The sequence below is a fragment of the Myotis daubentonii genome, chromosome 4 (genome assembly GCF_963259705.1).
Source record: "Myotis daubentonii chromosome 4, mMyoDau2.1, whole genome shotgun sequence".
Taxonomy (NCBI): domain Eukaryota; kingdom Metazoa; phylum Chordata; class Mammalia; order Chiroptera; family Vespertilionidae; genus Myotis; species Myotis daubentonii.
The window spans coordinates 28,722,513-28,749,608 of NC_081843.1; the positions used below are offsets into that span (position 1 = coordinate 28,722,513).

The 27,096-nt window shown below is 38.7% G+C and overlaps 1 protein-coding gene across 5 annotated transcripts in view; it reads left to right on the top strand.

The window, feature by feature from the left end:
• LOC132233155 (S-adenosyl-L-methionine-dependent tRNA 4-demethylwyosine synthase TYW1) overlaps window positions 1-27,096 on the top strand; it is a 119,181-nt gene that overhangs the window by 57,581 nt on the left and 34,504 nt on the right. For 4 of the 5 annotated variants that reach the window (XM_059693368.1, XM_059693366.1, XM_059693367.1 and 1 more), the window contains 4 exons: window positions 391-509; window positions 6,623-6,732; window positions 19,480-19,657; window positions 23,875-24,010. In XM_059693368.1, the coding sequence (XP_059549351.1) occupies window positions 391-509; window positions 6,623-6,732; window positions 19,480-19,657; window positions 23,875-24,010 (543 nt within the window). Of the gene's footprint in view, window positions 1-390; window positions 510-6,622; window positions 6,733-19,479; window positions 19,658-23,874; window positions 24,011-25,041; window positions 25,523-27,096 lie in introns of those variants that run through there. The other variant, XM_059693371.1, reaches the window with a different exon arrangement.

Consider the following 27,096-nt stretch of genomic DNA (forward strand, 5'->3'; position numbering starts at 1 on the left):
GCTTTCCTGTGGTTCTGGGTGATGTCCGTTCCGTCTTTTAGTTGTATTTTTGAAGTGGTTGTGCAAGGCAGCATTCTCTGGTTCTTCCTGCATTAAGTATTTTTGAACTGGTATTATTTGAGACAGTTGGACGGATTTGAAAAATAAAAGCATAAATGATCCTTCCTATAGAGCTTTCAGAGTTAATGAATCTTAGGTTTATTTCATTGGGTTTTAGAAAATGCAATCATTATCAGAACACTATAGTGCTATAGTGTTAATTTTCTGCATCGTGCAGATGCTATTAGGGCTATTTATGGTTATAAAACACATGGTTTCTTTAAAATGATGTCTTGGTGTTACTGTGCTTTGAGGATTTTATTTAAATTATCATTTGTTTTTTATTCACAGTCAATGCTCCGAGGGAGAGGAGGTTGCTATAAACATACATTCTATGGTATCGAAAGCCATCGTTGCATGGAAACTACCCCGAGCTTAGCATGTGCAAATAAATGTGTCTTCTGTTGGCGGTAAGTTAAAATTAATGGCCATGGTGGCCAAATATGTAATGATCTGTAATAATCAATTTCTGCCCAACACGACATTCAAATGTACCTAAAGCTTTGATGTTCCTATAATTAATCCCTTTTCCATTCCTAATATTATATATTAGTGCATATGTTTGTTTTTCTTGACCAATTTTATCAGGGGCTTGTCAACTTTTTTAGTTTTTTTGAATAACTTGATTTTAGCTTTGTATATTCTCTTCATTATACTTTTATTTTTTTGTTCACTAATCTATTATCTATTGTTTTTGTTTCTCTGTTCTTTTTCTAACTTAAATTGGACCATTAACTCACTAATATTCAATCTTCTATAAGTCTTTAATTGTAAATTTCCCTCTAAGTATTCTTTACTACATTCCATGGATTTTGATTAGTTAATTATTCAATTGTAAATATGTTTTGATTTACATTATGACTTCTATCTAACTCATGGATCAAAGAAATATTTATTTTAAAAATTGCACATAAGTTAGATTTTGGGGTTATATTTTTTGTTATTAACTTTCAAACAAATGGTATTATTGTTACATGGTTTATACATGATTTCTAATACAAATTATTTAAAATTTATTGAGGAGTGCTGTCTGCTTAGTATATAGTCAGGTTTTCAAAATCTATTATATGTCCTGAAAAGAGTATATTTTTAATGGTCAGATATTAAAACAGCCATAAAACCTATTCTTTGTTACTGTTTGTTTTATCATTATTTTGTAGTCCTTATTTAGTAGTCCTCTTTACCCATAGTAATGTTTGTTGCCTTAAAATGTGTGTTTTTTGATTGTAATATAACTCTATTTCTTTTTTGTACTAACAATTGCCAGATCTTTTTCCTTCCTTTATGCAACGTCAAACTTTATGTGTCTTTATATTTTAGTCGTGTTTCTGATAAACAAGTGTTTGGCTGGATCAGTTTTAAAAAATCAACTTTTTTGAAGTTTTATTTACATACAACCAAATACCCCTATTTAAAATATACATCTCAATGAATGTTGGTATATGTGTACAACTGTGTGACTGTGACTACAATCAAGACATAGAACATTTTCATTATCCTGGAGTTCCCTTGTGCCCCACTTTTAGTCATTTTCTGATTTGCTTTTTGACGATATATATCACTGTGCTTTTTCTATAGACTATATAAAAATGAATCACCCAGTATGCATTTGTATGTCTGTTATTTTTCCTCACTAAAATATTTTTGAGATTCATCCATGTTTTTAGGCTTATCAGTAGTTTGTTTCTTTCTGTTGTATGGTTTTACCACCATTTGTTTATCCGTGCACCTCTAGTTGAGTACTGTTTGAGTTGTTTCAAGGTTTTGACTAAATTATGAATAAAGCTTCTGTGGACATTAGTTTTTTGGAGACAAATATTTTCATTTCTCTTGGTTAAACACCTGTGCATAGAATTGCTGGATTTTCAAAAGTCAATTTGGACAATCTGTTTTTTAACTGGTGGTGTTTAATTGGTCTTATAGTGATTGTGTTTTTTTTCTTTATTGATTAAGGTATTACATATGTGTCCTTATCCCCCCCATTCCCTCCAAAACCCCCCACTCATGCCCTCACCCTCCTGGTGTCTGTGTCCATTGGTTAGGCTATATGCATGCATATAAGTCCTTTGGTTGATCTCTCCCCCTTACCCCCACCCTCCCCTACCTTCCCTCTGAGGTTTGACAGTCTGATCGATGCTTCTCTGTCTCTGGATCTGTTTTGTTTATCAGTTTATGTTGTTCATTATATTCCACAAATGAGTGAGATCATGTGATATTTATCTTTCTCTGACTGGCCTATTTCACTTAGCATAATGCTCTCCAGTTCCAACCATGCTGTTGCAAATGGTTAGAATTCCTTTTCTACCGCAGCATAGTATTCCATTGTGTAGATGTACCACAGTTTCTAAACCCACTCAATTGCTTTATAGTGACTGTTGATATTGATAAATATTGATAAATTATTAATAAACATTTATTCTTAATCTCTGATTTGTGCCTTCTGTTTATTTGCTTTTCTACATTTTTGTCTCTATCTTTTTTCTATCTAAGACTACTGTTATGCTAAGGTATCAGTTTATGTGTTTCTTGTGGGAGGCTTTTCTAGTGATCTTATTGGAAATATAAGCCCTGAGTGTTATCTTTAAGCTGGCTATAGACCATGATATGTAGAATTGAATTTTATAAGTAAGTTGGGAATATTTAAGTGAAAGAAAAATTCCTAAATTATGCAAATCCTTTTTGTGTGTGTTTTCTGCTAATCCAGTTTTTTTCCTTCACTGACAACTATCTATAATTCTAGCTTCCAGACAAATAATTTTTAGTGCTTTGAAATATTTGCTTTCTGAATTTTTTGAGTGTTTCCTTTCATTTTTCTTTAACATGATTGAAATAATTATCTTATATAATAAAAGGCTAATATGCAAATTGACCAAATGGTAGAACGACTGGTCGCTGTGACGCACACTGACCACCCGGGGGGCAGGTGCTCAATGCAGGAGCTGCCCCTTGGTGATCATTGTGTTCCCACAGGGGGAGCGCTACTCAGCCAGAAGCCCTGAGCCGGCCTCATGGCTGGCAAGCACAGCAGTGGTGGTGGGAGCCTCTCCTGCCTCTGCAGCAGCACTAAGGATGTCCGACTGATGGCTTAGTCAGTCAGACACCCCCACCCCACCCCGGCCACACCCTGAGGGCTCCCAGACTGTGAGAGGGCACAGGCTGGGCTGAGGGACGCCCCCCCCCCCCCCGTGCATGAATTTCGTGCACCGGGCCTCTAGTATGTACGTATGTGTGTGTGTGTATATACACACACACATACTCACATATAAATACATACATACATATATATATATATATATATATATATATATATATATATACATACACACACACACACACACACATACACACATATATATATATTTGTTTTTTTCTTTTTTTCTACCTATAGGTTTTTAAAGTATAAGATTCTTGTTCTATAATTTAGTCTTATAGGCACATTTTGTTTTGAAATAATTTTAGATTTACAGAAGAGTTACAGAAATAGTAGTGTTCCTATGTTTTCTTTACCCAGCTTTTTGTAATGGTAAGACCTTAAATAACGAGGGACTAGTCATCAAAATCAAGAAATTATTTGTTTAAATTAGTTTGGACTCAAGGATACTAGTTCCTTTGGTTTTAATCCAATAGTATTGTTATTCATTTTATTGTTCGTATTTTTCCAGCTTTGGCAATTGGGAGCTCTTCTGGATTGTCTCCTGTATTTTTTCTTTCTTTCTTTTAAAAATATTTCTGTATTTTCTGACTCCAGAAGAGTCTAGGTTCATCTTGTGTTTTCTCTGCCCAGCCCTGGAATCAACTGTTTTTCTAAGGAACCATAGTTTCTTTTATTGAAGAATGGTAGTTAGAATCCAAAATTTGGATGTTTCATGTGCTCATTTCTGTTGGGATGTTAGTGCTTCTGGGCTGGCTTATTTTCTGATGAGATGTCAGGTGTAATTTTTATCTTTGTTGTAATATAATGTGTCTTGTTTCTCTAACTTACAGATTTTCTCTTTTTATTTCATCAGTTTGGATATGATATTTTTAGGCTTTAGAAAAATATCTTGTTGGTTGTTCTGTGAACTTGGATGTGTGGTTGTCTCTCATTACCTCTGGGAAATAGTTGGCTATAATTTTTCTACTATTTCTTCCTGTTTAGTACCCTTTGTTTTCCTCCTGGGATTCCAATTATGTGTATTTTGGATCTCTGATATTTTCCCATTACTCTTGGATACTGTGTTCTTTATTTCACTTAAACTTTTTATTTTTTAGTCTTTGTGTTTTAGTTGGCTTATTTGTATTGCTCTCTTCAAGTTCTTTTACTCTTTCCTCAGCTGGTTCTAATCTGTTGAAACTGTTGAAGACCTGTTTTTTCATAGTTAGCATTTCTGTTTGATTGTGTTATAAATTCCATCTCTGCTGAATTTACCCATTTGACCCTGCATGTTGCTCACCTCTTTTATTAGAGTTTTTAACATATTAATCATAGTTTTAAAAAATTTCTTGTCAGATAGTGCCAACACTTATATCAAAGGAGCTTGGTTTTGCTCAACTGGCATGGCTCAGTGGTTGAGCGTTGACCTATGAACGAGGAGGTTACAGTTTGATTCTCGGTCAGGGCACATGCCTGGATTGCAGGCTCAGTCCTCAGTGTGGGGTGTGCAGGAGGCAGCTGATCCATGATTCTCTCTCATCATTGCTGTTTCTATCTCTTTCCCCCTCTCCCTTCCTCTCTGAAATCGATTAATATATATATATCCTATCTAATAAAAGAGAAAAATGGTAATTGGGTACAACGATACCCTTTTCATTGGCTAATCAGGGCTATATGCAAATTAACTGCCAACTAAGATTGGCAGTTAACTGCCAACAAGATGGCGGTTAATTTGCATATGTAGGCACAATGCAGGGAGGTGAAAGGGAAAGCAGGAAGAAGCCCCCTGCCACTGACAGGGATCGGAAACCCAGGGGGAGCTAAGAGCTGGGGGGCAGGGCAGAGGCGGCCCTGGGGCCGCCTTTGCCCTGCCCCCCAGCCATGATCGGAGAATCAGGTGCCTTTGCCGCCCTGGCCAGTGATAGCAGGAAGTAAGGGTGGAGCCAGCGATGGGAGCTGGGCACGGTCGAAGCTGGCAGTCCCGGGAGCTAGGGGTCCCTTGCTTGGGCCTAAAGCGAAGCCCACGATCGCGGGGCCACTGCAGCTGCTGGTCCCTGCTGCCCGGGGCGGACGCCTAGGCCAGAGCTGTTAGGCCTGGGCAGGGGCGGAGCCTGCAACCACGGGGAGCTGGGGGTCCCCTGCCCAGGCCTGACACCTCTGCCAGAGGCCTCAGGCCTGGTCAAGGGGCCAATCCGGTGATTGGTGATCGGAGGGTGATGAGGGTCAACTCCTCTGGCCGAGGCATCAGGCCTGGGTGGGGGGCGGAGCCGGGGATTGGGGGGATATGATGGTCCCCTTGCCCAGGCTTGAAGCCTGGGTCAGTGGCGTCAGTCTTGGGCGGGGGTTGGAGCAAGCGATCAGAGGGAGATGGGGGTCCCCTGCCCAGGCATGATTCCTGGGCCAGAGGCCTCAGGCCTGGGCGGGGGCCAGAGCCAGTGATCAGGGGGAGATGGGGGTCCCCTGTCCAAGCCTGACACCTCTGGCGGAGGCGTCAGGCCTGGGCAAGGGGCCGATCAGGCGATCGGAGGGTGATGGGGGTCAACGCCTGAGGGCTCCCAGTATGTGAGAGGGGGCAGGCTGGGCTGAGGGACACTCCCCCCCCCCCACACACACCCAGTGCACGAATTTCGTGCACCGGGCCCCTAGTATATATATATGTATATATATAGTTTGGTTTTGTTGATGCTTTCTATTGGAAGTGTATTGTTTTTCTTGCTTTTTTGTATACCTTATAAGTTTTTGTTTCAAGTGGGACATTTTGTTTAGTGCATTAGAGACTGAGGTAAATGTTTTCTGTAGTTTAAAGTCAGCACGCATTTTCTTTCTGCTACGCCCTTCTTGTTGGAGTTTGAGTTAATTTAGTCAAGATTTGGGCATGAATTAAGTTTTGATGTTTTTGTGAATACCATCAGTGTATCACTGCCTTAAAATTCCTTTAGGATTACCTTGTGTATAGCATGGAGGTTGGTCTATCTGCCAGAGGCTTTTTTCTCAATATCTGATCCTTCCTAAGCTTTAGGTCTTCCCATTGCGCTGCCTCTCAGGAAGGGTCTATCACTATGATCTTGCAATTATTCTGGCAATATTCTACTGTTATTAAATGTTTGTTAGCCTGGTAGTGGGTGGCTTGGAGAGAGGGGTACACATTTGATGTTGTTACGATTAAACCTCAGTCTCAGCCAGGCACTTCTCTAGCTACCACTCTCTGCTAGGTGTCATGACTTAAACTCATTTCTAATTAAATAAGAAAATAACAGCTATAAACAGCCAAGTATTTAGGGGGAAATCAACCCTGATTTTATGATTTTATTAACTACTTCATCATAGTAGATGAGTAGCTGAGACCTTAATACAGAGAGTACTTTAGAACTTTTGCCTCTTTTTCCTAAGGCACCACACCAACCCAGTGGGCACTGAGTGGCGGTGGAAGATGGACCAGCCTGAAGTGATCTTAAAGGAAGCCATTGAAAACCATCAGAACATGATCAAGCAGTTTAAAGGTATTTATTTTTTCCTATAGGAAGAAATGCTAATAGCCTGAATTAAATTGGCAGAGGAATTGCCTCTTTGGCAGGATTTTGTCCCCTTTGGCAAATTTTCATATGATAAGTGCAAGTTTTGTAGAAATATTATATGCATTGGCCCTTTTTAGTTTTTACTGATGAGTTTTATGTCCCATGTGATGGAAGAACTAAAAAACTTAATTTTAAGCTTAGCAATTTATAATATGATGCCTCAGCCTGTACGTTTTGCCTGGGAATGTATCATCATCCTCTCTCAAAACTTCTGCTTTGTTTTGTTTTGTTGAGCACAAAGCAACCTATGAATGAACTGAAAATTTTAGATCATGAAAAAATTCTTAAGTAATGTCAGTTAGATGGTATTGGAAAAGCATTTTTTATTAAATGTCTTATAAAAAAGGAGACATAAACGTTTCCTCCACAGGACCCATAGTGATATAGTAAAATTCTGCTACTCGGTTTCTAGAATTTCCTGATTTAGTTGTGCCTTATCTATAAGGTATTTGACTTTACTGGCGATTGCTGGCTCTCAGCTTTAGTGTGCATCAGAACCATCTGGGGTGCTTGTTAAGACGGATTCCTGGTCTCCTTCCCCAGGGAATGATGCAGTAAGCCTGAGGTGGGGACCAGGAATGCACATTTCTGACAGGTGATGTGTTGTGGTTGAACTGGGGACCACACTTTGAGACCCACTACTGAACGTAGATATGGTGGATTTATAAAGTGATGGCTTTATATGATGAACTAAAATTTGTTAGACTCTCTTGTAAATCTCTGTGCTTCTGTCTCCACCTACCACTTGTAAGTCCTTGTCTCTTATATTCTCTTTTCCTTTCATATGCAACAATAAAAAATGAATTCCAACCAAGGGTATTTTGATGTGGGCACTCTTGTGGTGCTAACATCATATTTGTAAACCCCAGTAATTAGTGTTTTTAAGATAAAGGGATTCTTTTATGCAAACAAGTTTGTTCTGTCAGGTCACTGCTTCTTGAGATTATAGTGCTCCTGAAGTGTGTTTTTCCCAATACCACCATGCAGTTCTCCTGTTCTCAGTAGACACTGACTAGCTGTGCTGCAATTTAATTCAATTCTGACACTATCTGGAGATAGCATTGTACCCCACAGGTTAAGGGTTCAGTCCGACAAAACTGCCCCCACTTCAGACGCCAGTTGCAAGTCCAATTTATTACCTGTGCTTCTGACCGACTGGCTGTAAGTGGGAGGCTTCCAAAACCTCCACCTCAGATTTGGTTAGTTTGTTAGAGAGGCTCACATAAGAACTCAGCATAACATTTACAGTAAGTCCTCATTACAGTAAGTTGTTGATAAGTTCTTAGAAACGGTGCCTTTATGTGAAACAGTGTATAATGAAACCAGTTTTACCATAGACCAACTGAGAATGCAAGAGTTAAGTTTCTATGGCATATTTCTGGTCACAAAAATATCGCCAAACTTCTTTAAAAAAAAATAAATATTTTTATTGATTTCAGAGAGGAAAGGAGAGGGAGAGAAAGATAGAAACAACAATGATCAGAATCACTGATTGGCTGTCTCCTGCATGCCCCCCACTGGGGATTGAGCCTGTAGTCGGGGCATGTGCCCTGAACAGGAATTGAATTGTGACTAAATGGTTCATAGGTCGACTGTCAACCACTGAGCCTCACTGACTGGGAACCAAAATTCTAAATAAAATCAAAACATTACTATTATTAAACATTGAAATAAATGTGAATTACACATACATTTAGAAAAGATTAGTAAAAACAAGTAAGATAATTATTTTCCAACCTGCTTATTCCCGTTGCAGTTTGAGTCTATAGGCTGTCTGTTTGCCGCATTCCTTCTTGCTTAAGGGAGGTCAGCCTTTGTTCTGTCAAGGTTTTCAACAGATTGGATGAAGTTCATCCACGTTGTGAAGGGCCTCTTGCTTTACTCAGAGCTCACTGACTTAAATGTTAATTTCATCCAAAAGTCACCTTCACAGAAACATCCAGAATAAAGTTTAACCAAATATCTGGGTACCATGGTCCAGCCAATTTGTCTACTTCTGTTTTTATTGCTAGAGAGGAAGGGAGAGGGGGAAAGAGAAAAACATTGATTGGCTGCCTCCTGCACTCCCCCTACTGGGGATCAAGCCCACAACCTGGGCATGTGCCCTGATCAGGAATTGAACCAGTGACCTCTTGGTACATGGGATGACACTCAATCCACTGAGCCACACATTAGCCTGGCCCCTGCCATTTCTTTCTCAAGTATGAACTTTCACCTAAACTCTAAGGGTCCCCACCGGACTTGCAACCCAGGGGAGCAGCAGGCAGCATCAGCTCAACCCCGACATTCCCCCAAACCTGTGTCCAAGGCCCTATTTTCTCTGACTTTAGTGAGTTAATGTCAGCCCAGCCTTGGCTCACTCCTGTCACTGTGACTATTCTCAGCTGACTGCAGCCCCGTCTTGGCTCACTTCTTTTCTATAACATTTCTAGGGAGCCAAAGCAGCCCCATCTAGGCTGTCACTTGTCGCTTGTTCTATCCTAAGTCCTTGCTGTGTTCCCTGTCTCCAGCTTTAATAAACATACTCTCAAAATCACCTCGACTCTTATTGCAAAGTCTTTCCTGCATGAAGTCAGGAACCCACACACTATAGGCCGTCTTAGGCAGAACCGCTCAGGGCCAGGGCCTTTTGTGGTGACACTTAAAGAGCTAATTGAACCCTTAAACAATGGGATGCTGACTGAGGATGCATGTTTTCTGGACATCCGAGAATCTTCCTAAATGGATTGTGTCCCAGGCAGTTTGTGTGGGGAGGAAGCAGCCCTGAGGAATAGACATTCATTTTTCCATTCTGAGATGTCCTTGACATGGAATGACAATCTAAGTTTTGATAGTAATTCTTCTGACAGGAACACTTTTGCAAATGCACTTTAAATGGAAATAAGTAATGAATAATTCATGAGGCAGATTTATTCACATTATAACATGTGTTAGGTGAGCTCAGTGTGCACATGCTCTTTGTTATGTTGACCCCGAGAATGAATGTGCCTGTTAAAAAGGACTCCTGATGTTTAATTTGTCTCAAATTTATAAACAAAGACTACTAGTATAGTCATTGCTAAACAGAGGCTTCTTATGCTCTCTGCACTTATGGAAAAAGCTACACTGAGCTGCCTGCCTCCTGCACCATGTTCCTGGACCTTTTAAATAAGCTCCTTGGCTCAACCAATGAGCTGAAGACCTGCCCTAACCAATTGGGGCTTTGCAACTAAATCTTCATTTCCATCTTTACCAACCAATCAGAGTGGCTCCATTCCAACCAATCAAGAAAATGCTGTTTGGATCAGTCAAACTGTGGATTTAGAGTTACTTGCATAGAAATGGTCCAATCAGGGACCAGGGTGTGGCAGTCTTCTCTATATAAGCCCGCTTCACCTCTACCTCAACAGAGCACACTTGTTACCATTGAAGACTATTTCACCAGCCAAAGCTGTAACACTGGAGCTGGTGGTGTAACGGCATAGCCACTTCGACTGCTGTTTCATGCCTGAGCTGTCTCACAACAGAGTTGTTTCACAATTGAGCTGTTTTCATTGAATAAAATCTTCCCCCTCACCCCACTCCAACTTGGGGTCTCCTTTGACTGAATTGGTGGTGATGACCTTCAGTTGACTGTTGTCCGACTAACTCGTTAGCAAGCCTTGTCCTATGCAGAAAGGTATATCTCATTAGTAACCTTGTGCTTACGTTAATCAGTAGGCACTTCAAATGGTTTGTCTTCAAGTTCACATGGCATAAGAAATGAGAGTTTTCAAAAATACATTGTCTTGCCCTGGCTGGTTGGCTCAGTTGGCTGGAGCATCGTCCTATACTCCAAAAGGTTGTGGGTTTGATTCCCTGTCAGGAGACATACCCAGGTTGTGGGTTCGATCCCTAGTCGGGGCACATACTGGAGGCACCGATCAGTGTTTCTCTCTCTCTCTCCTTCTCTTTTAAAAAATATGGTCTTGCAGGGGAATGACAGATATAGGATTGTTGGATTGTTGAGAGAAAGAATAGAGAGTATGTCTATGGACAAATGAATCCTGAATAGCAGTTAGAATGCCTAAGGGGGAAATTTTATAACTTCATTCAGTCTTTATCAATGGTTATAGTCTGAAATTTTCTTATTTATGAACTTGAATTCCTCCTTCAGTCAGTGAAATCTCTATGTTCTATCTTTCTTTCATATCTAGGAGACAGGGTATAAATAAAACAGGTCACCCTCATTTGTGGATATTCAGCCTCAGACAGAGGATGATGAGGCTAATGCAAGTCACTCTACCTCTTCTGAGCCCAGTATCCCTTTGGGTGCAGCTCTGACATGCATCCTACTTTTCAACTCTAAAGATTCAGAAATGTAAGTCCTGATCTCATTTCAGCTCCTGGTGAAGAGTCTGTTTTCTGTCTTCTCCAAATCTGAACTCAACAGAGATTGACCTGGAGAAGTGACACATGTGACACAGAGTTACTCACTTACAGATACCCTGCAGGAAACTAGGTCCCCTTTGTCTTCTTCCACACCCATATTAGAGTTTCCTTATTAGAGCCCCAATACTATACCCTGTGTCCCCCTGTGGCTTAAAAAGCTAAAACAAACAAAAAACAACAAAAAAAGGAAAAGCGTTTCTGGTTTCCTTGGTTGAAACTTGGGATACATTTTCCTATAGAAAAGATATTTGAGCCCTAACCGGTTTGGCTCAGTGGATAGAGCGTCGGCCTGTGGACTGAAGGGTCCCAGGTTCGATTCCGATCAAGGGCATGTACCTTGGTTGCAGGCACATCCCCAGTAGGGGGTGTGCAAGAGGCAGCTGATTGATGTTTCTAACTCTCTATTCCTCTTCCTTCCTCTCTGTAAAAAAATCAATAAAATATATTTTTTAAAAAAGAAAAGATATTTGAATTTGATTAGGTGATATTGAAATAGATTTATTAGTACTATAGTTCAGGTCTATAACAAATTAATTTGATATTTGGGGATTTGAACAATTAACTTAATCTTTATTTTAATAATGAATTTCATGTTGAAACAGAAAAGCTTAGAACAGGATTTCTATAAATTGGAAATTACAGGTAATTCTCAAAGATTTGAAGCGATTTCCTTCTTAGTTTGTTATATTTTGGGTTTTCTTCACTTTAGTCTCTCTTTAGAAGTCCACTCTTAACTCATTAACATTTTCCCCTACTCTGGCTTGGAGTCCTTTTAGGGTGCTTTCCCACCCCCAGGATGAACGCCCGCTCTCTCCCCTGGGTCTGGTCCAGTCATTTTATGATTTTATTTTTCTGCAGGATGATTCTTGTTGTGGGTATTGTTGCCTCTGAGTTTCCAGCTTTAGCTGAGTGGCCAGCCTTGAACGGACTTTGAAGATATTTTGATGTTTTAAATGCTTCCTTTTGTGCTTCTGTTCTCATTTCCGATGGCAATCAGTCTTCTCAGTTATTTCATGGGATCATTAAACCATCTTTCTTTTCATAACCTTTATTAGCTTTCCCTTTATACACATGCAGAATTAACTTTATATTGATTACAAATGGGTCAGATTTTAGTGCAACTCAGCATCTTTTTATAATGCTGCCTGCCCCATCCACCCTCACTGCCAAATATTAGAGAATGGGGCTGGGTTTCTTTCTTTTTTTAAAAATTTAATTCTCAACAGATGATATTTTTCCATCGATTTTTAGGGAGAGTGGAAGAGAAATGGAAAGGCAGAGAGAAACATTGATGTGAGAGAAACACATTGATTGGTTGCCTCCTGCAGGAGGGAGGAGCCTGTAACTGAGGTACATGCCCTTGACTGGAATTGAACCCGGGCCCCTTTGGTCTGAAGGCCAACACTCTTATCTACTGAGCCAAACCTTCAAGGACTGGGGTTGGTTTTCTTTAGCTCAGTTTCCCATCAGTTCAACAGACATCGCATGAATGAACCCTTATTAGAATGGCCTCAGTGCTGAAGGTGAAAGATGAAAAGACATCATTTGTTGCTAGATGTTTTTATCTATAGTTTAAGCTAGAAGTGAAGTAAGGCAAAAAATAAAAGATCCCCAAAAGTTTTCACAAAGGAGGTATGCTGAAGTACACATCCAAAAGAAATGTGGAGGTGGGGAAGAGAACACTACCTACTAATTGTTTTCTGAAGCTTATTTATGGAACACCTCACAGTGGCAGTTGCTATGGCAAACATATAGTATAGTATATGACGTTCAGCCAGGAGGGTTTCTTAGGAAGATCTGTGGTCAGGAACTGTATTGTTATAAAAAGAAAGTAGGGAATATTTTATTTTAAATTGGTCCAATCTTTAAAAATAGGATAGCCCTGACCGGTTTGGTTTCAGTGGATAGAGCATCGGCCTGAGGACTAAAGGGTCCCAGATTTGATTCTAGTCAAGGGCATGTACCTTGGTTGCGGGTACATCCCCAGTAGGGGGTGTGCAGGAGGCAGCTGATCGATGTTTCTCTCTCATCGATGTTTCTAACTCTCTATCCCTATCCCTTCCTCTCTGTAAAAAAATCAATAAAATATAAAAAAATAAAAACAGGAATATTCATATATGTCAATGATAACTCAATAAAAAAGATATAAGAAAGTATTCAGAATAAAGATTTATTAACTGCCCCCCCCCATAAGAGATAGACATACTCTATGCTTAACAGTATATCATGTTTATTTCTGTGTTATGCAGCTTATTGCTATAACATTAGAAGGAAATGTCTGGAATCTGAAGTTACTACTCTGGAGTTTTTCAGTGAAATGAGAATGAGGTATGCTTCATAGTTGATCTGATGACTAGTGATTGTCCAGGATCAAGTGGCTGTTCAGGATAAGAGAAAGGTCAGAAAACATACTTCAGAAAAAACAACAAAAGTAAGTCAGAATAACAAAGCAGAGTTTAGTTGTGAAAGGGATATGGTATAGGGAAGCAAGAGAACAGATTGTGCTAGAGAGAGACACAGAAAGACAGAGACAGACAGTGGGGAATAGATTCCTAATGAAATGCAATGTGTGCTGTTCCCTGGACTGTCTTCCTGCTCCAGGACTTCTTTCCATTAGAAATTTAGAGGATGTCGTCTTTTCTGACACATTTCTTTGAGGACAGTGAAGGAAGGCATGAAGTTGAGTCCCCTAGGACCTTGTTTTTGAGAGGAACACTGTAAGAGCCTCTGGCATTTAGCACAGAAGTGTGCTTTTTGAATGAGAGAACCAAGGCTTTGTTCTCAAGGCTTACTTTTGAAAAAATTAGCCTCCCCTCACACTGTGCGTGATAAAACCTTTTCAGTAAAAAGAAAAAGGGAAATTATTAAATCACAGAATTATTACTTTAAAAAGTTTGCCCACAAGGTTTTTTAAAAATGAAATTATCTATGTTTTTGTTTAATCCACTTAACGTGAATATTTCATCAATTGGTTCTTTTAAAATTATTAGGGTGATAGTGGTTAGTAACATTATATAAGTTTCAATTGTACAATTCTATAATACATCATCTGTATATTATTCTGTGCTCACTACCCAACATCTAGTCTCCTTTCATCACCATGTTTGACCCCCTTTACCTTCTTCAATCTCCCACCACTCCACTTCCCTCTGGTAACCACCATATTGTTGTCTGTGTCAGTGAATTTGTTTGTTCTTCTGTTGCTTTCTGTTTTATATCCTACATATGAGCGAAATCATATGGTTCTTGCCCTTTTTCATCTGACTTATTTCCCTTAGCATGATAACTGTCAAGATCTACCCACATTGTCCCAAATGTCAGCATTTCATCCTTTCTTAAAGCTGAGTCATATTCCATTGTATGTGTCTTTATCCAGTCATCCATCAAAGGATACTTATGATTTTTCCATGTCTTAGATACCATGAATAATACTGCAATGAACATAGGGGTACATGTATCTGAATGAATACATGTTTTCAAAATTTCCAGTTATATACCCAGAAGAACAGATTGCTGGGTAATATTGGTAGTTAGATCTATTCTTAATTTTTTGAGGAACCTTCATACTCTTTTCTATAGTGGCTGTAGCATTTTACACTCTCACCAGCAGTGTATGAGGGTTCCTTTTTTTCCACATCCTCTCTAATACTTATTTCTTGTCTTATTGATAACAACCATTCTAACAGGTGTAAATTAATATCTCATTGTGGTTTTGATTTACATTTTCTTTATAGCTAGTGAAGTTGACCATGTTTTCATATATTTGTTGGGCATTTAAGAAAAGTGTCTGTTTTAGGTCCTCTGCCCACTTTTAAAATTGGATTGTTTGTTTTTTTGTTGTTGAGTTGTATGAGTTCTCTAGCCCCTAATAGGAAGTATTATTTGCAAATATTTTCTCCCATTTAGTTGGTTGCCTTTTTGTTTTGATGGTTTCTTTTGTTTTGTTGATGGTTTCTTTCTTTTGCAGAAGCTTTTAGGTTTGATATAGTTCCATTTATTTATTTTTACTTTTACTTTCCTGCCTTTGGTGTCAAATTTCTATATCCTCTCTGAGACCAAGGTCCATAAGTTTAGTACCTTTATTTTCTTCTATGTATTTTTTTGTTTTAGGTCTTTGATCCATTTTGAGTTAATTTTTGTGTATGATGTCAAATAGAAGTCTAGTTTCATTTTTTTGAATGTGGCTTTCCAATTTTCCCACCATTTATTGAAGAGGCTTTCTTTTTTCCATTGTATGTTGTTGGCTTTTTTTTTTTAAATAATTAAATCTTTATTGTTCAGATTATTACATTTGTTCCTCTTTTCCCCCCCATAACTCCCCTCCTCCCAGCTCCCGCCCCACCCGCCGCCCTCACTCCCCACCCACTGTCCTCATCCATAGGTGCACGATTTTTGTCCAGTCTCTTTCCGCATCTCCCACACCCCTTTCCCCCCCAAGAATAGTCAGTCCATTCCCTTTCTATGTCCCTGATTCTATTATGATCACCAGATTATTTATTCACTTGATTCTTAGATTCACTTGTTGATAGATGCATATTTGTTGTTCATAATTTGTATCTTTACCTTTTTTTTCTTCTTCCTCTTCTTAAAGGATACCTTTCAGCATTTCATATAATACTGGTTTGGTGGTGATGAACTCCTTCAGCTTTTCCTTATCTGTGAAGCTCTTTATCTGACCTTCCGTTCTGAATGATAGCTTTGCTGGATAAAGTAATCTTGGTTGTAGGTTCTTGGTATTCATCACTTTGAATATTTCTTGCCACTCTCTTCTGGCCTGCAAAGTTTCTGTTGAGAAATCAGCTGACAGTCGTATGGGTATTCCCTTGTAGGTAACTGAGTTTCTTTCTCTTGCTGCTTTTAAGATTCTCTCTTTGTCTTTTGCTCTTGGCATTTTAATTATGATGTGTCTTGGTGTGGTCCTCTTTGGATTCCTTTTGTTTGGGGTTCTCTGCACTTCCTGGACCTGTAGGTCTATTTCTTTCACCAGGTGGGGGAAGTTTTCTGTCATTATTTCTTCAAATAGGTTTTCAATATCTTGCTCTCTCTCATCTTCTGGCACCCCTATAATTCTGATGTTGGTGCGCTTGAAGCTGTCCCAGAGAGGCTCCTTACACTATCTTCGTATTTTCGGATTCTTTTTTCATTTTGCTTTTCCAGTTGGGTGTTTTTTGCTTCTTCGCATTTCGAATCTTTGACTTGATTCTTGCGCTCCTCTGGTCTGCTGTTGGGTGTCTGTATAATATTCTTTATTTCAGTCAGTGTATGCTTAATTTCTAGTTGGTTCTTTATCACAACATCGAGGGTCTCATTAGATTTCTTGAGGATCTCACTACATTTATCGGCGGTCTCACCAGTCTTTTCAAGGGCCTTACTAAGTTTATCGGCAGCTTCTAGACAGTTCTTAAGAGACCTTAAAAGTGTGGTTCTGAACTCAATATCCTCCATTGACAGTTTTGTCCTGTTTCTTTGTCTCCGCATTTTTTATGCTTTCTTGGTACACCCCCTAGTGGTCTTTGTGCGCAGTCTTGTTGCCTTTAAGCCTTGATTGATGTCGGCAATACCGGGGGTGATTTGACCTCCAGGCTAACTGGCTGTGAGAGTCCGCTGTGTCTGCAGTGGGAGGGCTTCTGTGCTGGATCTCTAGGGTGGTGCTAATCTAGCCTTTGCCTGAGGCTATCCGGCAAATGGCTCTGCTCAGGGCTTGGGCGGGGCCGGTCCCTGGGGATCTACAGGGCGGGCAGGAGCGAGCAGTTATGGCTGCTCTCAGTTCCTTCCCCAGGGGCTCTGCCTCTCAGAGTCCCAGCAATGGCTGCAAACCTCTGAGAGAAAGCTGCCTTCGAGTTCCGACCGAAGCCAGACAGTCCCACTTCTCCCGTTTGAGTCTGGGTCCCCAGAGACTCGCCCGGATCTGGAGCTCAGAGTCTGAAACTCCCTCCCGATTGAAAACAACAACCGCGCCCTCCGCCGCCAGCCCGCTCCGCGCGCGCACTTCGCACCTGAGTATTTCACTTCAGCACTGTGCCTCCTCTCAGTCTGGGTATGATATTCTCTTTCCTCCTAGTTGTAGAATTTCCACTCAGCCAGCCTTCCTGTGGTTCTGGATGATGTCCGTTCTGTCCTTTAGTTATATCTCTGAAGTGGTTGTTCGAGGGCAGCAATCTCCGGCGTTAACCTATGCTGCCATCTTGGTTTCCCTGTTTTTGGCTTTTTTATAAAAAATTAGTTGCCCATAAATATGGGCATATTTCTGGGCTCTAGGTTCTGTCTCATTGGTCTGTTTTTCTACCAGTATGATACTATTTTGATTATTGCAACTTTGTAGTATAATTTGAAGTCTGGGAGTCTGATGCCTCCAGCTTTGTTGCCCCCTCCTCACCGCCCCCCAACTCCCCCCAAGATTGCTTTGGCTATCCAGTCAGTGTTTTTTGTGGTTCCATACAAATTTTATGATTTTATTGTATATCTTTTAAAAATACCATTGCGATTTTTATGAGGAATGCTTAAATATGTAGATTGTGTTTGTTAATACGGCCATTTAAACAATGTTAATTCTTCCAATCCAAGAACATGGAATATCTTCCCATTTCTTTGTGTCTTCTTCGATTCCGCCCCCCCCCCCCCCAACAATGTTTTGTAGTTTTTCAGTGTACAGGCCCTTTACTCTCTTTGTTTAGTTTATTCCTAGGCATTTTTATCGTTTTTGTTAAAAGTGTAAATGGGATTGTTGTCTTTATTTCCCTTTCTCATATTGGTTGTTAGTATACAGGAACACAATGGATTTTGTATATTGGTTTTGCATCCTGCAACTTTACTGTATTTGTTTATTGTTTCTAGTAGTCTTTTGATGGAGTCCTTAGGGTTTTCTATATGAAGAAACATGTCATCTTGTAAAAGGTGACAATTTTACTTCTTCATTCCCAATTTGGATATCTTTTTATTTCTTTCTCATGCCTGATTGATCTGGCTAGAACTTGCAGTGCTGTGTTGAATAACAGTGAGGAGAGTGAGCACTTTGTCTTTTTCCTGATCTCAGAGGACAAGCTTTCAGTTTTTTGCCGTTGAGTGTATTAAGTGAGGGTTTATCATATATGGCTTTTATTATATTGAGGTACTTTCCTTTTATACCCATTTTATTGAGTGTTTTCATCATAAATAGCTGTCATCTGTCAAATGATTTTTCTGCATTTTTATATGATCATATGATTTTGTTATCTTTTATTTTGTTAATGTGTATCACATGCATCAATTTGCATACGTTGAACCATCCTTGTGCCCCTGGTTGAACCACAATTAATTGTGATTTATTATCTTTTTAATGTATTGCTGTATTTGATATGACATATTCATCAGAGATATTGGTCTGCAATTTTCTTTTATTGAGTTGTCCTGCCAGGTTTTGGTATGAGGGTAATGTTGGCCTCATAAAATGAGTTAGAAGTATTTCCTCTCTTTAATTATTTGGAAGAGTTTGAGAAGGATAGATATTAAATCTTCTTTGACTGTTTGGTAGAATTCACTAGTGAAGCCACATGGTCTTGGACCATTAAGGGACGCCTTAATGACTGTTTCAATTTCTTTACTGTCAATTGGTCTGTTTAGATTTTCCAGTTCTTCATGGTTCAGTCTAGGAAGGTTATATATTTCTAAGAACTTGTCCATTTCTTCTAGGTTATCAAATTTGGTGGCATATAGCCTTCCATAGTATTCTTGTATAGTCCTTTTTATTTCTGTGGTGTCTGTTGTAACTTCTCTTTTTTATTTCTGATTTTGTTTATTTAAGTCTTTTCTCTGTTTTCCTTAGTCTAGCTAGAGTTTTTCAATTTTATTAATATTTGCAAAGAAACAGCTTGAGAAATGAAGGGGGAAGTGAATGGTCTAGACAAGGTTTTTCCTTATGTAGATATATTGAGTTCATTTATTTATACAAACATGAAAGAATGCAGAGCTAAGCAAATTAAGGAATGTAATATGTTCTGTGTTTCTCAAATAATTAGCTAATAAAGTTAGTTTTGCCTGCTTGTATTGACATAGTTTAATTAGTACTAAAACTATTGGTGACTGATTTTCCTGTTTCAATAATTCTAGATTTTTTTTCCCTTGGGCCCTCATTTTTTATTATCTGGCTGGTATAAAAAAGTAAATTCACCTTCTAAAATCAAGGAACCATTAGGAAAAATGTAAAAATTTTAATAAAGAAAAATAAAAGTAGTTTTCCTCTATCTGTGCCTTATTGAGCATGATCATTTTCACTGTGTTTTCCAGGTGTCCCAGGTGTCAAAGAAGAACGTTTTAAAGAAGGAATGACAGTAAAGCACTGTGCATTGTCCCTTGTGGGAGAACCCATCATGTACCCAGAAATCAACAGGTTTTTGAAGCTACTCCATGAGTGTAAAATCTCCAGTTTCCTCGTCACAAATGCACAATTCCCCGTGGAAATCAGGTGAGTGACCCAGCTTATTACGATATGCTGCTTGAACCAACAGATGCTTAGGTAGTTTCCTTGTCTTGGCTGTTGTGAATAATGCTGTCTTGAAGTTTGGGGTGCATATATCTCTTGAAGATACTGATTTCATTTCCTTCGGATATATACCCAAAAGTGGGATTGCTGGATCATATGGTAGTTCTATTTTTAATTTTTTGAAGATCTTATATATTTTGGATATTGATTTGCAGATATTTTTTCCCATTCTGTAGGTTTCCTTTTAATTTTGTTGACTATGTCTTTTTCTGTGCAGAAGCTTTTTAGTTTGATATGGTTCCACTTTATTTTTGCTTTGGTTGCTTGCACTTTTGGTGTCATATCCAAAACATTGTTGCCAAGACCAAAATGTCAAGCTTTTACCCTGTGTTTTCTTCTAGGACTTTTACAGTTTTAGGTATTATATTTAAGTTTTTCACTCATTTTGACTTAATTTTTCTGAGTGGTGTAATATAGGGGTCCAATATAATTTTTCTTCCCATGTGAATATTCAGTTGTCCCAGCATCATTTATGGAAGAGGCTGTCCTTTCCACATTGAGAATTCTTGGCTCCCTTGTCAAATATGAGTTGACCATATATGGTGGGTTTATTTTTTGGACTCTCGATTCCTTCCATAAACATATGTGGATGTTTGTTTGTTTTTGTTTTTAATGCCAGTATCCTGTTGTTTTGAATACTATAACTTTGTAGTATAGTTTGAAATCAGGAAGTATAATGCCTCCAGCTTTGTTTTTTCTCAGGATTACTTTGGCTATTCAACATTTTTTATAGTTCTATATGAATTTTAAGATTGTTCTTTCTGTTTCTGTAAAAAGTTGCCATTGGAATTTTGACAGGGATTTTATTGAATCTATAGATGGCTTTGGGTATTATGGACATTTTAACGATATTAATTTTTCTGATCTGTGAACATGGAATATCTTCCCATCTATTTGTGTCTTCAATTTCTTTCATCAATGTTGAGACGTTCTTGAAACTAAAATACTGACATACTTTTTAAGGCCCCATTTCTGGAGGCTGATTCAGTCTTGGGAGAGGCCCAAGAACTTGCATTTCATGTGCTTCCTTTTCTTAAAAAAAAAATAAATAAAAATTATTTATTTATCCTCACCTGAGGATTTTTTCCCATTGCTTTTCAGAGAGACTGGAAGGGAGGGAGGGGAGGCGGGGGGGAGAGAGAGAGAGAGAGAGAGAGAGAGAGAGAGAGAGAGAGAGAGAGACAGACACACACAGAGAAACATCCATGTGAGGGAGACACATTGACTGGTTGCTTCCTGCACATGCCCCGACAGGAGGCAGGAGCGAATCTGCATCCCAGGTAATTACCCTTGACTGGGAATTGAACCCAAGACCCTTTGGTGTGCAGGCCAACACTCTCATCATTGAGCCACACTGGCCAGGGCTCCATGTGCTGCTGATCCAGCTGGCCCTGAGCACACTTAGAGATATACTGCTGTGAGGCTTGAAATACTACTTTTTGGTTTCTGTGATGAGAGGCTCGAGCTGCACTGCCTATGATCTGGCCATTTTGATGGAGGCATTGTGGCATAGGGCTAGGAATACAGGCTCTGGAGTACTTCTAGGCTTGAATCTTGTTGTTGAAATTATTAAATACAAGATTATCCACATATTTTTTGTGGATCCTTGAACAAGCTCCTTAATCTCTTTGAACCTTAGTTTTATCATCTCTAAAATGGGCATAAGTAGCAACTACCTTGTTTATTATGAGGATTCAATGAACTGAACAAGAAAGGTCAAACATAGCACAGTGCACTCAGTACATGATGAGTGCTCAGTAAATCTTCTCCTTCTCTTTTCCTCCCAAATTATTTGGCCTGATGTGACAGCTCCCGATTGTCTTAGGGATTCTGGTATTGAAAGTTTAGGCCATTTTGGGATTTTTTTTTTTGTCCAATAGGGTCAACAAACTTACTATTTAATCCACTTGACTTCTTACAAACATAAATTCCTCTCCCTTTTTTCCTTTCTGTAGAAATTAGTAGGCCTACGTCTCTATAGGGGAAAAAAAAGGGAGAGGGATTTTTATGTTCAATTACAATGCATTTCATATATGATCATTCTCAACTCGGATTTAAAATTAGCAGGATGAAGAGTCATCACAATAATCATATCACAGTTCATTGGGCATTATCACTGGGTATTGGACTTAGGATTGTATTGATATAGTCCTTTTTATTGTTCTCAGCAGTGATGTGAGATTCTCAGGCACAGCAATTATTTTGATGATTTTAAGGATAAAACATGTTTTGCTTTTGGGGAATTAAAATGATGCTGTCTCTGTACAGAATGGACAAATGACCATGTTGGGAGCCCAGTTCCTTTCCTGGGGAATAGAGGCCCCTACCAGGCAAACATTAGATCCCTGAGTTCCGAAAAATTTTCCAGCGTACTTTTACTGCCTTTGAATGAGTTATAATTCCCAGGGACGTTCCCTCTTCTCCATTCTTTTCTCTGCTCCCTGGTAAGAAATCTGTAGACTTCCTTCATTATAGCACCTCAGACATTTAGTATTGACAAAGTCCCTTATTGGTACTGTCAGTGTCCAGGGCTTCCTTTTTTTGCAAATGATGGAGGTTTGTTAAAATAACCATGGCCTTGGAATTTACTGTTCATAATCTTAAATAGTTATGGAGGCATAGTGAAGAGGTCAGGCCAGTTCCTACTTTGCATCAGACAGCTTTATAACAACGTCTCATAAGTATCAGATAATGATAACCCAATAGTATCCATTAAAATAGTCTTCTTTATTTTTATTTTTTGTGGAACATAAAGTACCGTTAAGGTAGCATAGCTTATTTGTTGTTAAAGAGGTGCCAGCAAAATAATGATGAGACAGGATGCTGCCATTACATATGCTATTGTTTCACATTTTTAGTAATTGATATCTTTGCACAGTAGTGACACATTCCTGAACTTTTAAGGATTCCCTTTGTATCTCAATGCTGAAGAGGGATTAAAGCAATGAGAGTCTGCCAATATTTTAATCACTTCTTTCCTAACTTTGCTGAGAGCTTCTCCACCTTTAATGAGACCTTTCTGATTTTTCCATATATCAATAAGCCAGATCATTGCAATCATTTGTTTGGCCTATATGCCCTTAAAAGTTCTGTTAGCTGAAGTCAACTAAAAGGTAGCTTTCAGTGTCTGCCTATATGGCTGGATAAAAAGAAAAATATAGTTCCTGTCCTTCAAGATCTTATACTCAAAGATTGATAAGGCTGGTACTGATAGACATAAAAAGCACATAAACCATTTTGATGGTGAATTTTATGGCATGTGAATTATATTTCAGTTTTTAAAAATACATAGATTTTGAAACAAAAATAAGTAACATTCTAGTGGTAAATACAAATTGTAGAATAGTAATAGAAAATTAATAGTGGAAGGATTTGTTCATAGGATTATTAAGGGGGGATTTCCTTCTTTCTAGGTCTAAATTTATTGAAGAGAATGAATTATGAGGCCCATTTGAAGAGAGAACAGAAAGACTTTGGAAAAAGTACAGTCTGGGCTTAAAACAAAACTGGCAAGAAATCTAGTAGATAAGAATGACATTATGAAATGAATGAGTCCTTTGTAAGTGCTTGGTTGCTGTTCTAGCTCTGCATTGCTTAAATCTCCCGGAATAGTCATTGCCCACGCAAGCTTGGCTTTGAACCCAATTCTGCCCTTAGGCATAGGTGAGGCATTGTGTGGTTTTTCTGCCCTTTAAAGAAGGCTTGGGCTTTTGGGGTTGTTTCTTGTTTCTTAGAAAACTTCCATGAGTGAATTGATGATGGAAGGTGGTCCATCAGCACAGACCCCACATGGTTGTGAGATTTCAACTGTGTAAGCTTTGACTAAGCCAGATCTTGTTTTGTGTACTTTCTGCGAATACCTAGTGTTTGAAGAGGGACCGGTTTTAAGTACTTGAATGTTTTCAGTTTATTAGGGATGGTGACCAGTCATTAAAAAAAAATAATCAACATCCCATTCTGTCACATGATTAAAATCCTTGTTTCAGTCTTCTGGGAGAAGTAGAAGCCTCTAGACACAGTGAAATGTTTAATAGCCACATCTATTACAGATTGTAATTTTACATCATGAAAAGCCTGAAATAGGCATAACACTATTTTTTTATTGTTGTGTTTATTGTTTTTAATTTTAAACTACCAAGGAATCTCAAACCGGTTACCCAGCTATACGTCAGCGTGGATGCCAGCACCAAAGACAGCCTGAAGAAAATTGACCGCCCACTCTTCAAGGACTTCTGGCAAAGATTCCTGGACAGTTTGAAAGCCTTGGCAGCAAAGGTAAAAATTATGACATCTTTAAAAGAAAATAAAATGAAGTAGGTTTTTTTTTCTTTTTTGTTTAAAAAAAAGACTAAATAAAATCTTCAACTTTTATTGTTTAACAAATATTTGAGTTCTTAAGTTTGTAATATATATGTCCTTCATGTATTGGGGGAGAGAATAGCAGTTCATAGCAACCCTAGAAGAGGTGTCAGCATATAGTATATGTTTGGTTTTTTAAAAATATATTTTTTATTGATTTCAGAGAGGAAGGGAGAGAGAGAGAGAGATAGAAACATCAATGATGAGAGAGAATCATTGACTGGCTGCCTCCTGCATGCCCCCCAATGGGGATCGAACCCGCAACCCGGGCATGTGCCCTTGGCCAGAATCAAACTCGGACCTTTCAGTCCGCAGGCCGACAGTCTATCAACTGAGCCAAACTGGCTAGGGTAGCATATAGTATATGTTTAAATATGAAGTTAATTTTCCTGAATTTGTAGAACCAAGTTTCCTATCTGATCAGGATCTCAACCTCAGAATATCCGAATGTGATGTCTTTTCCTACAGACATTTGGCCCTTCTTATGTGTTGTGTTCTCCTATGGCAGTGATGGTGAACCTATGACATGCGTGTCCGAAGTGACACGCGAACTCATTTTTTTGGTTGATTTTTCTTTGTTAAATGGCATTTAAATATATAAAATAAATATCAAAAATATAAGTCTTTGTTTTACTATGGTTGCAAATATCAAAAAATTTCTATATGTGACATGGCACCAGAGTTAGGGTTTTTCAAAATGCTGACACACCAAGCTCAAAAGGTTCGCCATCGCTGTCCTATGGTGTACTTACTTTCCTATTTGTTTAGACCTTAAGTAAACTTCTGGTTCTTCTTTTCCATTAACCTCACATCTCAGTAGTTGGTATTTTCTGTTAGTTCTACCTCTTTGGTTCAATCCTGCAGTTTGTCATACTGTACTAAAATCTGACTGAAAGTAAGAATTACTGTCGAGGCTTAAAAAAATTAAAATTTTCTGTTTCTACTAGGATTTGATAATCTGCATTTCAAACAACTCAGGCAACTCAATATGCAGCCAGTTATGGGAGTCACTGACCCAGAAAACCTTCCTTTCTCTCCTCTGCCAAGCATGCATTTCCAGGGGCATTGTTCATGACATTCCCCAGGAGTGCTGCACTTCCCTGCTTATGTTGTCATCCCTGAGAATGTGCCCAGCAGTCTTTCAGAGCCTAGAATGTTCTTTCTTTCCAATACTTTGATTTGTAGAAATTTTTGCAACCTTCAAGTCTCAGCTTCATTACTACCTCTACCATGTGAAGCCTTTTCCAGTTGCAATTAACTGTCCCTTTCTCTCTTCCTGAGTTTTATATCTATAAAAACACTTCATTTCTTCTGTTTTATTCTGTCTTCTTTCCCCAACTAGATTAGTTACTCATGTCTGAGTCCCACATGATGTCTAGCACAGCGTATTTTATGGTATTTAAGAAATGTTTTTTAAATGAGCGAATTTGTGGAAACTCACCAGAGCTGATTAAATTTTTTTCCCCAATTTTATGCTGGAGAATTTAAGTCAATGCTTTTTTTGGGCAATTAATAGTGACATTATTAAAGAAATGCAAAATTGGCATTACTTTGGTTTCTAATCTGTATTAGGTTATTTATAAAGCTAGTAGTTCTGGTGCTTCTTGGGTTCCTAAAATTTCTGTCTTTGGACTTCACCTTCAGCCATATTCTCTTCACTTGTTGCTGAGACAGCAAGTAGGAGATACATAGCATGAAAGCCAGAATGGATTTAAGTGGGAGTAAACATCAGGAGCTGGCAATGTCAGACACATCTAAGACTGTTATTTAACTGTATTCTGAGTCAGTGTTGGAAGGTAAGGAGGAGGCATTAGTAGGTAAAATGGCTTCATAGCTTCATAGCTTGTTTTTTTTTCCTTTGGCCATATTTCCCACAAAGTAAATTCTTTTCCTGAAGTTATAAGCCTTTATATGTCAACTCAAGTGCTCTGGGTTGACTCACTGATAGTAAGCAATAATTTGAAATTTTACACTATTTTCTAACCTATGAGCTTCTTATATATTATTATTGTGTCTATGTCATTTAGGCTATTTAAACTGCCTGCAGATTAGGGCATTTTGTAACAATTAAGAGTTCATATTTCTCATACTTGTATTGTTTTTGTTGTCATTTAAGAAAGATTTATGGCAGGAAGTTGCTCTTTAAATGAAAAGTTGTCTTGAAATTAGTTTAAGTGATGTTACTGCCTTTTATAAAAATATATATTTTTTATTGATTTCAGAGAGGAAGGGGGAGAGAGAGAGAGAGAGATAGAAAAATCAATAATAAGAGAGAATCATTGATTGGCTACCTCCTACATGTCCCCTTCTGGGGATTAAACCTGCAACCCGAGCATGTGCCCTGACTGGGAATTGAACCGTGACCTCCTGGTTCATAGGTCAACGCTCAGCCACTAAGCTACATCGGCTGGGCTGTTATTGCCTTTTGAATATTTGATATTATTGGTATAGTACAGTGGTCGGCAAACTGCGGCTCGCGAGCCACATGCGGCTCTTGGGCCCTTTGAGTGTGGCTCTTCCACAAAATACCACATGCGGGCGCACATGTACAGTGTGATTGAAACTTCATGGCCCCTGCACAGAAGTCGGTATTTTGTGGAAGAGCCACACTCAAGGGGCCAAAGAGCCGCATGTGGCTCGCGAGCTGCAGTTTGCTGACCACTGGTATAGTAGATACTATCACAAAAGATCTGTTTTACTGTTGTTTAACACTTAAAAATAAAACTTGTATGCTGTAACTATATTAGGTAGATCAAACATATTACTAATATAATCTGATATTTCATTTTTTTTAAAAAAGTGCTGTTCCAGATATTTTAATTAGAACATCTATACTGTTTTGTTACATGTTTAGAAGTTTCGTATACCTGAGCAAGGAGAGGCATTTGAAGAGAATTTCTTGAACTTTATAGAATTTTGATTTGTCTCAAATGTATTTATGAGCTAGTGCAACCCAAAGTAGAAGGTAGCATTTTTTGTGTTTTTACTCGTAGAAAATATGA